This window comes from Dermacentor silvarum, chromosome 9 (assembly GCF_013339745.2).
Source record: "Dermacentor silvarum isolate Dsil-2018 chromosome 9, BIME_Dsil_1.4, whole genome shotgun sequence".
NCBI classification, from domain to species: Eukaryota; Metazoa; Arthropoda; class Arachnida; order Ixodida; family Ixodidae; genus Dermacentor; species Dermacentor silvarum.
The window spans coordinates 110,109,721-110,124,065 of record NC_051162.1 but is presented as its reverse complement, the minus strand read 5'-3'; the positions used below and the strand labels follow the sequence as shown (position 1 = coordinate 110,124,065).

At 46.3% G+C, this 14,345-nt stretch overlaps 1 protein-coding gene across 1 annotated transcript in view; it reads right to left on the bottom strand.

The window, feature by feature from the left end:
- The window catches only part of LOC119463814 (glucose dehydrogenase [FAD, quinone]), a 95,433-nt gene continuing 81,088 nt past the window's right edge, over positions 1-14,345 (bottom strand). Inside the window, exons 8-11 of the mRNA XM_037724637.2 lie at positions 11,974-12,137; positions 8,452-8,629; positions 5,085-5,307; positions 1-4,334 (exon numbers count right to left, since the gene is read on the bottom strand). Of these exons, the coding sequence (XP_037580565.1) occupies positions 4,151-4,334; positions 5,085-5,307; positions 8,452-8,629; positions 11,974-12,137 (749 nt within the window). The 3' untranslated portion in view covers positions 1-4,150. The remainder of the gene's footprint in view (positions 4,335-5,084; positions 5,308-8,451; positions 8,630-11,973; positions 12,138-14,345) is intronic.

Genomic DNA, 14,345 nt, shown 5'->3' with positions numbered 1-14,345 from the left:
TTAGGCACAAACCGCACTTGCGATCCTTTTTATTGAACAAAAATCAGCAAAGAGTATTCTTCGAGCCAGCCATCTTCACCAGTGTACACAACAAAAATTGCGCCTCAACTATAATAAAAAAGCGCAAAACAACAAAGCTGGATCAATAATTAAGCCACCATACAACTCACATCCTCCTGAAATGGTGGCCTTAACACCTACTAATTCAAGCGGTTTAGTAGACCAATGAGTGTTACTTCCTTCGACAGACAAGAATCACGATATATCATTTTTTATGGACGAACAACGCTGAAATATTTTTTATGGACGAACGAGCAAAACGATTTAACCTCGGCCAACAAGCACAGCTTGTTGCAAGGCGATTTAAGCTATCAACGGAAAATTAAGCCAGACGGACATCGAGACACTCTTCCATGGAAAGTTTCTTGCGGTAAAAAAAAAAAAAAACAGTCATGCACGAGCAACATCAGTGGAGAAAGCGGCAAGGCCCAAACAAAAACTCATTCTCTCGTTTTGCAACCACTGCCGCAGACGCCAGCACACTACGGTACACACACATACACACACGCACACACACACGCAAGAAACCACAATGTAATTGGAAGTGAAGACGATTAACGACGAAGCACACTTCACAGCACACGTTTCGCTGACGCAGTTGCTCGACGCGTAGACGAACAGAGCGCATTGTACCACAGTGACTTAGACTTCAGGGTAGCTGGAACGAAATGTCGAACCTTTCTGGAACCGCAGCCAGCCACATAAAAACACAGAAGTCTAGTAAATCCCAGGATGTGCGAAAATTCGTTGTCACTTTCAGCTCTAGTACCTTTAACTTGCAAGTGGTGAATATGATGATAACTGGCTTTCTTGTGTATGCTGATGTACAGGACAAAATTGTAGATGTCTGCTTAGAATCAACGGTTTGTGCCATAGCTAGCTGCCGTTGCGCTCCCAGTCCAAGAAGCAATTAGAACTTACATTCCCCATAATTTTTATGTTTCTTTTCTTCATTTCCTTTCTTATTTAGTATTCAGTCCATAGAAACAGACATGCCAAAGTGCGCACTTTTTCAAAAGAAATCGATTTAAAATTGAAAAGAATCCTACAATGTGAGCCCCCGTCAGCGAATTCTACATATCAAATAATCTGTCTTGCATTTCAGACGCAATATTGCGCCTATTTGGCAATATTTCTTGTAGTTACCACTGAAATATTACGGAAGCACAAAAATATTCAAATAGAAAAATTGAAGCGCTTATTTTCGAAGCACACTAGTGACAATCTGCACATCTCTCACAAATTATCAGATTGCAGTAACATTGTTAAACACTACATGAGCATTGGATTTGTTGTCCTAAGCATTGAGTGATGGAAACGAAGGCAGGCGAAGAAGTTATAATAACTTATGTGGACAGATACACGGATGACACAAAGGTTGGCGACATTTGTAGAAGTTGGCAAATGCCAGCAAAGTATTGTTAAAATCATATATTGATTGCCTTCAGCTTTATGAGGGCCTATACTCGTGGAAATGGGTGTAAAAGAGTGTAGCTCTATGCATAATAAGATGCTGCTCTAAATTTCAGTTTTCGCTCAGCGGTTGAGCTTTCCTACCTAGGTGGCTTCATATTTCGCTTAACATTAGCGTAATGCTTGAGGTAGTAGGCCGAAAACGAGGACCAGGCAGCTAGGATTCCTATTTTATCCGACAGAACGACGTCATATTTTAGTAGTGTTGCTTAGCTGCATATTGGGTTACGTGCACTAATTAAAAGATAAATCAAAACATAACAATACATTTTGAAGCATGAACAGAATGTGTAGGCCGGCTCATTGGAATATTATTTGCTGTCAAGGTATTAATAATTGAGGCGCGCTACTCGACACTTGATGCTGGTGAAATGAAATGGTATAACAAATGGCAAGAAAGGAATTGCTAATCCACATTAATTAGGTTTTCATTTCATGTCCTAGCCCTGCTGGAGGGATACACTTTTCCAACCATGCTTTACAGCAAAATACATACCTCCGTATTTAGCGTTAAATGCATAAAGTATAACTATTGAAATCAAATGAAAACGAGGTGGTCCGTGAAGCAATTGCATTTATTCTCGCATGCCTTTACTGCATTAAAAGAATTGAGTTGTCCTGCCCCTCAGATACGCCACTCAGAATTTGCGTTGTGGCCACAGTAAAGCACAACGGTCATACGAGTTACTTTGTGCAGTTAGTCATAACGTATAAAGAAAAAGGTCTGGCTTTTTCAGCGAACCGTAGTGAACCGCAACCATTGCATACAGCATTATAGTACAACACACCCTTATCCTTCGCCGCTCCGGTGCCATTACACGGCTGCATGGCACCTCGCGAGAACTTGGGGTGGCAAGAATCTACGGCTGCAATATTTATCTAGCGCCATACAATATAATGCCGCTCTGCAGTGGTTTTACCAGCCGGTACATTCACACTCAGAAAGCGTTAAACCTGGAGCCCAGCTCTACTTGTATAGTATAACAGGAATTTCACCACTGTATCATTACACTTCTCCAAGCACAAATCCTGACTTCCGCATTCACGATGATAGCAAATTGTCCAGGTTGCTGTCATCGCATCCACAATCAGAAATCTCACACACCAAGTAGGACACCAAGCGAAGACTTGAGATTCCGCGCACGTTCAACGCACTCCAATCTTCGGAACTCCACTAAATCGTCACTTCTGCTTTTCTGTTGTCAGTCATACAGCGGCTGTAAATGTCGGTTCACGTTTGAAGTTTCTGAAAGCGTAAGGAATGGCCGATGACCCAACTGACGGCACTTTCCGACTGGTCTTCTTGAGCGAAAGTCCATGCAATCTATAGTTCTTTGTTAGCACAACACGGACTTTCGCTCACGTATTCCTCGTGGTGATCTTCAGTGGCCCCAGCAGAGTGTCTTCTTGGCGATCTCAGTGCTGAAGACCTGCCTTGGGCGGCGAAGGGGAACAACAACGCCTATAAGGACTGTAACAACACGTTACAGTCCTTGCCGAAAGTACACAAGCCACTTCACATTGCATCATATGACAGGTCGCGTCAAGATGCCGCTGGACTTTCCGCGGTTGGTGCTCCAAGGAGCACCGAGAACGTATGCGTTGCTTTTCTTAACGCTTGCAATTTTGGTATGTCAAGGTTGCTACAAAGTATTTTAAGCCCCGTACTCAGAGACGCTCCAGGACTCGCTCTTCCTCGACTACGCCAAATCCACTTGTTGACTCATTCACTGAATATACTTATCTTCAATAGCGCTCCTCGGCGATTGCGATGAGGAGCTGTTTTAGAAATGTATCGTCACTCCAGTGCATTCACGTAGAGGACGAGATTGCCTGGTTACAAAGTTTTCGTTGAGGAAGAGTCGTGTAAAATTATTGCATTGCCTCCGAGATCATGCCGCACGGACGCCAAATCTCCGAGGCCATGGTGTTATTAAGGCGTAGTGACCACTTCATTCAATCAGCAGGGCTGTCACCAAGATGCTTGTGATTGATAGAAGACGAAAAACATTGATAGGAGAATATCTGATATAGGCATAGGTAACGGTAAAAGGTAGATTTAGAAGCTTCTAGGAAGAGAAAGAAGAATAAGCAGATGTAGGCAGACTGCTAGACAGAAAAGCATGTATACCTGACTAGTTCAAGCAGGCTAGGTGAATATTTGTCACCGCCCCGTTTCAAAGGGGGTGCCAATAAATCATCATCATCATAATTGAAGGGATCTTATATGCAAGTCATTTTAGAACAGCATTTGCATAGCGGCTCCATAGATGCTTGTGTTGGTGTGGAGTGTCGAGTTGGTGAACAGTTTGGAATACGCCCCGTGATGCGTTATCGGCATTCAAATGCAAATAATCCCGAAATGCCGAAGCCATTCGGCGAAGTGGCTTGCATACGTTTGGCGAGGACAGTGCGAGTGTGTCCGAGTTGTTAGCGAGTAGTGTTCACAGATTTATTGTCCCCGGCGCTGGGCCCGATTGTCTCTGAGTCCTTGTGCACCGTACACGACACGCGTTGGTGGCGCTGGCGTAGTGAGCAATGCCTCGGCTATAGTCTTTGGCAAGAGTGCGTGCAGCGCTTGCGGCCGCGGCTTCGCGCGGGTCTCGGCTGACCGTGGTCACCTCTTGCGCTTGGCAGCCTCGTGCAGCTGCTGGTGGAAGTTGCTGTGGTGCATCCAGGCGGCCTTGACAATGTCAGCCCCTTTCTCGCCGATCATGATCGACGGCGCGTTGGTGTTCCCCGACACAATTGTGGGCATGATGGAGGCGTCGATGACCCGCAATCGTTGCACTCCTTTGACCCTGCGAAATGAAGAAGAGCACAGAATTAGGGATCTTGGGGAGACACTTATATCGAGAGTGCAGGCAGCAAAGTGCACCTGCAGTTAATTAAATCATCAGGCTTAGGTGGCGACTTGTTGTCACGCAGAACAGCATGTTGTGTGATCCCGCTGGTGCCTCTATTTATTTTATGTTCCTACCACGTATGGTCACAAACTAGATACCAATGTTGTTCAATTTCCTGCCACGATTTTCCTTGCTTTCTCTTTCAGTCCTTTCTGACACAGCTCCCATCGTGACATAAATGTGCTTATGGCATGCTGCGCATTCCCAGTGGACAAAGTTCGCCGCGGCTTTATCTTTATCACTCGTTCTTTTTATTCCATCTACAACATTCAATTTTTATTTATTTAGGAAATATGACCTGCGGCATATATTGGCGAAGTATCTTAGCTTCAGCATTTGAAATCACATAGAAACATCCACTGATTTTACTTTATTATCAGCGAGCTTTATTAGTGTAGATACAGAGCAGATTTCAGGTATGTTGAATACATTAAAATCATTGAAACCCTTCACATATACCGAGTTTTTGTATAGCAGGAGAAGACGCATTAAATCCTTGAACTGGGGTGGTGGGTTCCGCAGGCACACTAGATTTTCAGAAGGGCAGTATCTTGCCTCCTATTATAGGAGAGACCGATTTTAGCTTGCCCACATTGAAGAACGTCGCAGAATGCTTCTTATGAAACCGCATACGGCTTAGCTTACCTAAGCTGCGGGTCAACGACTGTGGTCGGGTCCCACACCGGCCCCATCTTTGCCGTGCCGACAGGGTGGTAGATAGTGTTTGTGAAGGATCGGGCCATGCAGGCCAGGTTCTCGTCGCTAAGGTGCTTGTAGTGGTCGCATCCAGGGAACGGCAAGTCCCACATTCGAACTCCATACTTCCTGAAGGCTGGCGCTTCGGCCACCGCCATTGAGAACTTCATTGCTGAAAACGGAGCAAAGATACAAAGGGAACTTATTCAGAGTATGTACAGATACAGATTATCTATAGCGACCAAATTTTTGGCCACTAGAAATGTGGGTTTTAGGCACCTATAAAAGGCACTTAAAGCTTCATTTTAGGCACGATAGGGGCAGTATAAATTGTTCGCCAACCACGACCTGTTTTGTGTTTTGGAAGCACTTAGCTCAATTTCATAGCAAGAAAACTAACGTAGGGTTCGCTTGTGAGGTCTTGAAGACAGCAACCATATTGTGCAATCTATCGGTTCACAGGGCGTCGCTAGGTACATGAGAGGCCGCTTTTTGTCAATCCACATACTACAGCCAACACGCTTAATGCATTTATTCTGACTCAATGAGCAGACATTGCATGTTTAACAGTTAAACTTGCCATACAATGGTGCATTAACGGTGTAGCGAGAACACGAAAGACGCGAAATAGGCTAGGAAAGCTGCTAATCTTGTAATGAGACAAGTAAAAGTACGTGTCTAATGAATTGAAGCCAATAAATGTTCCAGTATGAAAGATAGAATAGTGTACGAGTACAAATATTTGTAAAAGTTATAATGAACAGTAGCAGAATATTATCATCTCTACGTTTTGGGTTTCAGTACTGTGCCATTTCTCAATCAGAATAAGTTTGCGGGTTGAAAACGAGCACTCAAGATGGACAGAGGTGAATGGATTGCTGATGTATTTGCGTATGCATGATGCCTTCACGCACTCTGGGATCCTTCAATGTTCGCCTGTAATACCATCTGAAACTTCTCTGAGAATAAATAAATTATGTTTTTTCTCTAGGGCATTCTGAAAACTTTGCACAATTTTTTCGAGAGTGAAACACATTGCATGGATTAAACTTGTGTTAGGCCCGGCAGCTCTGCTACGAATCACGAAGTGTTCACAAAACATCTTCCTTAAGCAATTTTAGTGTATCGCTGCTATTTCATTTGTTGCAAAATGTTTCTTTTTTAATCACACGTTGGAGCACATGAGATTGTATGTCTTTACATGCACTTATTTTATTAAAAAAAGAGGGGGAGGCGAGCGACAAGGGCACAGTTTACATGGACTCCCATCGCCTTGTTTATCGTACGACTATCAAAAGAGTGGAGGCAACGAAAAAAATTACTCCATCTCCCGCTAAAGGGAACCATGTGTGGATGCGAAGCAGCGGGGAGATGGTTTCGCGGCAGCGGCGCGAGCGCTCATCGCGGCGCTGCACAGGAGAGAGAATAACGCGCGCGCGCTCCGTCATTTTTATACCGCGGAACTACAGTGGTGCCCCCAGCGGAGTATGCAGCTGTCGCACCACCTGTAGTGCGCGCGGCTCCGGATTTCTAGAGGAGAGAAAGGGGGTAGCGTAGGACAGGAGAGAGAGGGGGAGGGTACGCGCATGCGCTGTGGGGGTTTGGCACGCGCGCGCCGCTCCGTACAGGATTCCTAGAGGAGAGAAAGGGGAGAGCGTAGGAGAGGAGAGAGAGGGGGAGGGGACGCGCATGCGCTGTGGGGGTGTGGGACGCCGCGGGAGGGACGGACAGAGCCGCCGGCAAGAAATGCTTCGCATTTAAAAGTGGACCACGTAGCCACAGCCAATACTTCCAGTGGGCTTCATGCACTCCTTCCAAACACATGCGGTGCGAAATCCACAGTCAGCTGTTTCTCTGCTATACGGTCAGCTATACAGCTTTCTCAAAATGCTGCGCCTTTCTCTATCAAGACCACACCTGCAGTGTAGCGCTAAGTTGCGTGTCCACTGCCAAAAGAGCATACGTTTGGGGATCTTTTGCTCTGGCATTCCTAACCAATCTCAGGCAGATCAGAGAGGTCCTCAAAAGGTCAACTAAAGTTGCTATCGCAAGCGCTTGTTTGCTTGGTCTCATGGCCGGGTGTGTATTCACGAGAAAAAGCATCTGACAATGCTAGCAGGTTTCCTGGAAATGATTAACCAAATGTGCTTTCGAAACAAAAATAGCGCCCTCAAATCGCATTTTCGGACGATACATGCAGATATCGGCATATATAGGCATAATGGCTGAAATAAGCATTCACAGGCACAATAAAATGAGTGCCAAAAAATTTCTTAGCCAATAATTTGTGCTCAAGAATCAAAAGGGCGGAGCCCTCAGACGCAAAACATTTGCCATTTCCCTACAATCAACACTGTAGTTATCCATGAAGTCGGAGTTCTATAGGCGCAGGCCACTGGCCGTGGTAGCCCTGTAACTTTGGCGTTGCGCAGCCGAGTTCAATGTCGCTGGTTTGATCACAGCCGCGGTGATCAAACCAACCAAAGGTGGTGAGAATGAATTCCGATAAGTGTGCTTTTACACACTTGAATTCTTTTGCATATTTTGCGACAGGCGCTGCAGGGAAAGGAAAAGTAACCTACATCTGGTACTAGACGTTTTTTTTTCCGACAGAACAAAGCATATTACCCCGTTGCATGAGGCGTAGAACTGCTTGGGTATAGATTCTGCGACAAGGCTACTGCGTGCATCTCTGCGTCAGTAGTCGGTGAGCACGTGTGGCTGGTTACGCCTCGGTAGTATCACTTAGCGTTCCTGTCTCGCAACGTCAAACACTTTTCAATTCCTAGTATACCAATATCTGCATAAGCTCATCTTTGGAATTGTGCTCACACAGATGCAAACAAGAAATTAGGACTTTTGCCCTGATCAGATGCAAGCAAGTGGTTTAAAGTGCGTAATATTTATTTACTATGGTTTAGTTCCTCACTCTGAAGCTAGAACTCTTGTATAGTGAAAATGTGAAACTGCAAAATGTCGCTGAACAGCGTGTAAATGTTTGACACGAAAGGCAACAGAGAACGCCCCTGATGCTGACTAAGTAGACTTGCAAAAAATCAACGTTGCCACTAACTTGTACGCTGAAACATTCATGGTTGTATAATTTGTTGCCTCTGTTTCCGCCTAAATTGCAAAGTGAAACCTTCGCTTTGGAATCACTCGCAATGATGTCGCTGGTATTGATGTCGTTACGGCTCCTTCGGCATTGTACTTCATTCTGGTTAGCGTGTATTACGCAGTGATGCTGCCAACAAATAATCTTCGTTGGCGGCGAACAATTTTCAAAAAAACCTTCCGGGGATTAGTGAATGCTCACCATCAACTAGTGTCATGATGTCGTCTGGGTGACTGAGGTACTTCGGGTCCAGGATCGGCGGGTCGTGCGGGTTCCGAGACCGTAACTTGATGTATCCTCGAGATTTGGGTCTCAGCAGCACCGGATACACGGACATCGTGTCCGCGTAAACGTAAGGCGCATAAACTTTCTCCCACAGCTGCAGAAAACGCAACGAAGGGGGTCATTGAATGCTATGGTAAAGACGGGAGCATGTAGCATACATCAGAATGCCTGGATGACTTTTAGCTTGAAGGAGCACTGACACAAAATTTTGAAGTCGAGATAACTTGTGAGACCGATTTATGTTGACACACACACATCGTCTACAAAATATCAACGGCGAATATAGCTTAGAACATATTTAAAATAAATTTTAAAGTACGTGCGCACAGCCAGCCGCAAAGCGCAGCACCTCGCGACATTGACATCAAACAAATCATCATTATCATCATCATCATCATGATGATTCAAACAAATAAGGATTGTAAATAACCGAGAAAAGGATACGTCAGGAGTTTGCGCTGCCGTCGGGGCGGGACCGGCGAGCAAGTTTCTCGCCGCTTCGATCATTCCTGTGCTTTTTTTTTTCTCCCTGGTCGAGACGCTGGCCTCTTTCGCCGCTGACGGCGGCACAAAAATCATCTTAATTTCTTTCTGACACGAAATACCTCTTGGAGTAAAGTGACGTCGAAACTGTGCATGTTATAAAAAATGTCAAAGTTTCGCCCTAAGGGCGAAGCAATGAATGCGATAGCAACACAGCAATGTCATATGAAGTAAGGTGCTCAGAGCGGCTTTGGTAGCAATATGAATTGTAGTAAACATGAGCTGATTAAGTAAGCAGGTGTGCTGGGGCGTAAGTACACCGACATGAAGAGAGACTCGATGACCACGAGAAGGCGCGTGTGAAACGGTGGTGTTGATGTGAAACGCTTCCCGTGGGCAGCGCGTGCGAAGGGACACACCTGTAGCGCTGCACTGCCGATCCGGGCAGCATTACATGTGTAGCGTGCGTTGGAAAATATGGCCCGACTATCACTAAGTGAACAAGCGTGGCGTGAGCGTGCACAAACAAACATGAATAGATCACACTGAATGACTGCAGACAACGACTGTCAAAACGCTGGCAGCAAGCGCAAACGCCGCAGCGGCGAAGGTACGTGCGGTCTATCGCTTCAACGGAAACTGAGCGGTGAATGCACGGCGCATAAAGGTCAGAGCCGTGGGGAGATAAGAGACGGTGCGGGCGGAGCGACGAGCGCGGCTGTTGTCAGAGTAGAAGTGCGCCCCCCCCCCCCCCCCCTCCGCTCCCTGCGGCGCTGGCTTCCCGCTTCCTTGCTTGCGCGTGGGAGATTGAGTGCGTTCGCGCTCCGCGACAGCGCGCGTCCCCGCACGCTTCCGCTCGGGCATACGGCGCGCGGCGAAGATTTTATCTATAGGGAACCTCACGGCGCTGGCGACGGCGACGCCGACGCCAACGGCAGAAATCCGGTTGAAGTGTCCATATAATTGCTATCGCAATAAAACGTTGCGCGAAATAGTAAATCGTTGGCGTGATTTTGACTCGCAAGCGGTGAGCGCAGGCGCCGCAGCCATCGTTTTTGCGAAGCGGTGCGCCTGGCTAACGTGTTTTCTCATCGCTACCAACGGCGTCAGCAAAACTAATTGTATTGTCACTTATGAGCGACATAAATTTGCAGACGTTGATTGCGTTGACGAAAGTTGCTTTATTACGCTGCGTACGGATCACAAGGGCCGTCGGCCCCGGATCCGACGGCCAGCGAGCTAGGCCTATACCGTTTCCCAGCGATCGCCAGCTGGCCTGGCTTGCTCGTTCGCTACAGTCGGCGTCGGTAAGTGCCAGGTGTGGGCCCAGTTCATGCGCGCCACTGGACGCTTACATTGGATCCCGTTGAAGAGCAGCCAGATTTGCTCGCTTCATTTTCAGCGTGCCTGGTATAAACAAAGCCCGCTGAGCTAAGAGCAGTCCGACGATCTTCCAGCAAGACTACGTACACCAAAGCCTGGTGCTGTGCCGACTTTTACCACGCCTTGTGTCTTGCTTCTGAATATGCTTCCTTCCCAAAGCACCCTCGACGAATGGTTTGTACTACTTGTAGCGGTGCGTACGCATATTGATTGGCTGTCGCTGGCTGCACTTTCCGAATCGCTGCTTTGTATAGTGAATCGAATAAAACGTGGTTGGCCACGTCTAATACGGCGGCGACTCCCGCCTGCAGGAAATAGTCGCCGCTGGACGACGAAAACGAGGACGACGGTGATGGCGAGTACATCGCAAAGCACGTGCAGGCGTAGCAGACGAACGAGCAACACGAAACTCGCGCGCCGGTGAGCACGCTGGAGCGCGCTGACGTCACAGGTTTGTGCGATCACGTGTCCAGCGGTGCTTACAATCCTTCTTTTCTCCTCTCGTTGCTCCCTGAAAGCGAAACTTGGGCTGGTCACAACAAACAAGACACCAAATAATTACCTGTCGCGTTCTGAAACAAATGACGTTTCGTACCATGATTACTGGGTCATTAGCTACTTATTGCAGCAGAAAAAACAAGATAGAAAATTTTTGTGTCAGTACTTATTCAATGCCAAATCACTTAGCAAACGCAAAAAAAGCGAAATCTACCTTAGGTAACATAGACAAATGAGATTGAATTCGTGTGTGCTTAGAGTTACAAAGAGAGACTTGACAAGACGTTACAGGGCCTAGTGTGTAAGAGACTTGGACGTTTTCAAAGTCTCGTGCAGGCTTCGTGTAGCATACTTAAATATAATTGATTCCGTTGAGTAAAGCTTAGTAGTTTAGCATTTGATGTGTGTGGGTCCGTAGATCGCATGCTACAAGGTGCGAGGGAACCTGCTATCTGTCTTCATATACACAGATACCCACCAAAGATACACAGATAAAACCACAAAAGAAAAGATACCATGAAAGCTATTAGTCCTGCGGGAAGGAAGCCATTTCACATATACAAGACAATTTTCATGTTTTTATTAAAAAAATTTTCCGCTTTTGTGAAACAGACAAAAAAAGCAATTACGAAGTGAAACAAGAATATTTGCTTCAGCCACAAATCCAAGGAGATCGCTAGTTCCCGTTACTGCCAGTGTGCCAAGGCGAGATTTTAGCTTTGTTTTATGGGAAGGCATTCATAGATATGCCTACTGCCTTAAAACTTTTGGCTGGCATATGGATAGCATTCCTTTCCCTCAAGTCTATTTACTTTTTACCCATCCACTGTTCACGGCACACCGATCTCGGTGATAACGTGGGGGGAGCGTTGCTCGGGCCCCTGACAACGCGTAAAACGGAATAACATTGTAATAGAATTCTTACATTAACCCGTTCTTTGTGTCAACCGGTGCGCTTTATCATAGAACCTGCGTCAGTGCTCAGCAGTCAGAACAGAAGTGACGTAGCGTTCTGAACATTTCGGAAAGCAGTGTCGCAAGCTCCGAAAGTTGTTCCTCTGAAGGTATCCATACCTCGTCAGCAATTCCCTCGGTACGCCTGAATATCTGTCCTCCGTCGGATACAGGCGATCCCGACAAAAAGTGGATTTCGATGTCCGGCCAGTCCATGCTTTTGTTGGCGTACTTTGTATTGATGAATGCGAGACCCTCAACACCGCCCAGAAGTGTCAGAGGGCCTGAAAAAAAGGACGGGTGCCAACAGAAAGCATTGTTTACTGTTCTGTGAAACCACCAAACCATTGAATGTGAATTTACACTGAGATTTCAAGAAGACCAATGCCACGTTGACACAACTAGGTATCGTGGTGTCACGAAATGGAGTCTGCGAGCGAAGGCGTCTGGAAAATTCGTGATGGCATCATGCTGAGATTGTTGCGCATTATTTTAAGTACAGTTCATCTGGTGCTAAAATTCACAGAAACACAACTTTCCGCAGTTGCCGCTATTATACTGTCATATTGCAGCAGATAATTGCCAAACCAAAATTCTGTCGCGGGAGGTAAATTGTGTTCATCTTAAATGACGCCACGCCAACTGAAACTGCAACGGTCACCCCTACTCTCGCTTAATATGCTAGATGAAAGCTAGGGGCGATCTTCTTCGTAATAAAGAGACTGCATAAATCGGCGTGATAATATTTATTACGGGCTACGCTACAAGGTTTACATACAAGCGTTGTGGTCGACGCACACGGGGTACACAAGTTCGAAAAATTATTTAGCAGACTTGACGAGCTCCCTTATACAATCACGATCTGTCTACGTACGTCGTATCTAGGAATGTGCGTCAGCCTCAATGACTTGAAGAATACAGGAAAGCTCAAGGGTTGCCTTTTGTGCTTATTTCGTGCTTTAATTACTGCATCAAGCACATTTAAACGCCGTGTCGTGGCTGTGGCGTTGCCCAATCAGCTGTATAGGGTGTTCTAGCTAACACGGATTAAGCTTTAAAACAGTATGAATAAGCCTTTAAGGACTGAAACTAACTACATATTGTTTAGAACCAAGTTGAAAAACCAGCAGTGGTTCTTGCTGATAAAACTTAATAAGAAAATAAAATGATTGTCCAACTTGGTAATTACTGTCCTAATTGACAAAGCGTAAATTAAGAAGTCTTAGCTACAACATCGTACTGGGATGTTTTATCAAGAGATAGTCAGCGTGGTTCATTTTAGCAGCTTTATTATAATGTCCAGGAAATATTACAAAAATACCCTGTGATTATGCATCCACCCGCACTAGAAAGCAGGATCACTGGGTGCGAAGTTTTGTGAGAGGTATTGCGGTAAAAAAAAAATGGAGACACTCAAGCTTTGCCTTTAAGAGTGGAACGCGATGGCGTTATCGGGCCCCGTTCGCATCGCATTTTTCTTTGAGTAGGCTTCAGTGCAACACAGAACATTGGAACGCCAGCTCACAAAGACCAAGCTTACTCCGATCCCCTTAAAGTCGGCTTCACTTTTAAACAGAAATTATTGCTGGGAAGACGTTTTTCAGGGGTAATATGAGTCGTCTTATACAAAAATGTGAAAACTCTAGCACCTTTTTCTATTATTTTATAAATTGTTTGCTGTTGCCCCGACACGCGCGCGTGCCAAAACGCATCAGGCAGGCGAAGTCTCAATATGACCTGCCGAGGATGCGAGCGCCATCTGGATATGAATTTCACAACTAACATATCCGAGCGCGCCGCTGTTGGTAAGGTAGAAATGCTGGAAAAGGAGTTCGTGTTTGAGTTTCCTCGTAACAGAAATATGTTTTCTCGTACATTCAAATTACAATCCGATGCCACCATGGCTGTAGATTGTGGTTATGTCGTACTTCACCATTTTTCTGACGGATTTCACTGTGAGAAATTCAATTTTTGTTCATTTACACCTTGCGCCACGTGGAGGGCTTGCGCGGTCGGGGTGGTTGGGGATTTTCTCTTCATAACACCTTGCACCACGCGCAAGGGCTGCGCGGCCGGGGGTCGGCTTGTGTCGTGTGACGCTACTATAAAAGACCGTTCTTACTCAGTTCGTCGTTGCACGTATCTTTCCAAACGGAAACTTGTAGGATCTTTCTTCATGTGGTTGTCTTTGCCGATCGTCGCATAATCATTGCTGCATTGAAGTGGGTCCGTCCACTCGCTCGTCTCCGAAGCCTGTTTAACCCGGTCGCTGTTGCTGACGTGGCAGGGGGGCTCGACGGGTTAGGCCTAGCGACGTGCTCGGTCGCCGCTTCCGTCCAGCTCCTTTCCCGAGTGCCGACGTATCGTTCGCGGCATCATCGAACGCGCTGGTCTGCCGATAAAGGGTGATCCTATCTGGAGTGCCCGGCCATCGGTGTGATACTGTAGCTGGTCCAAGGAGCCTCGCTCGAACGTCTCCGAGGTCGACGGCT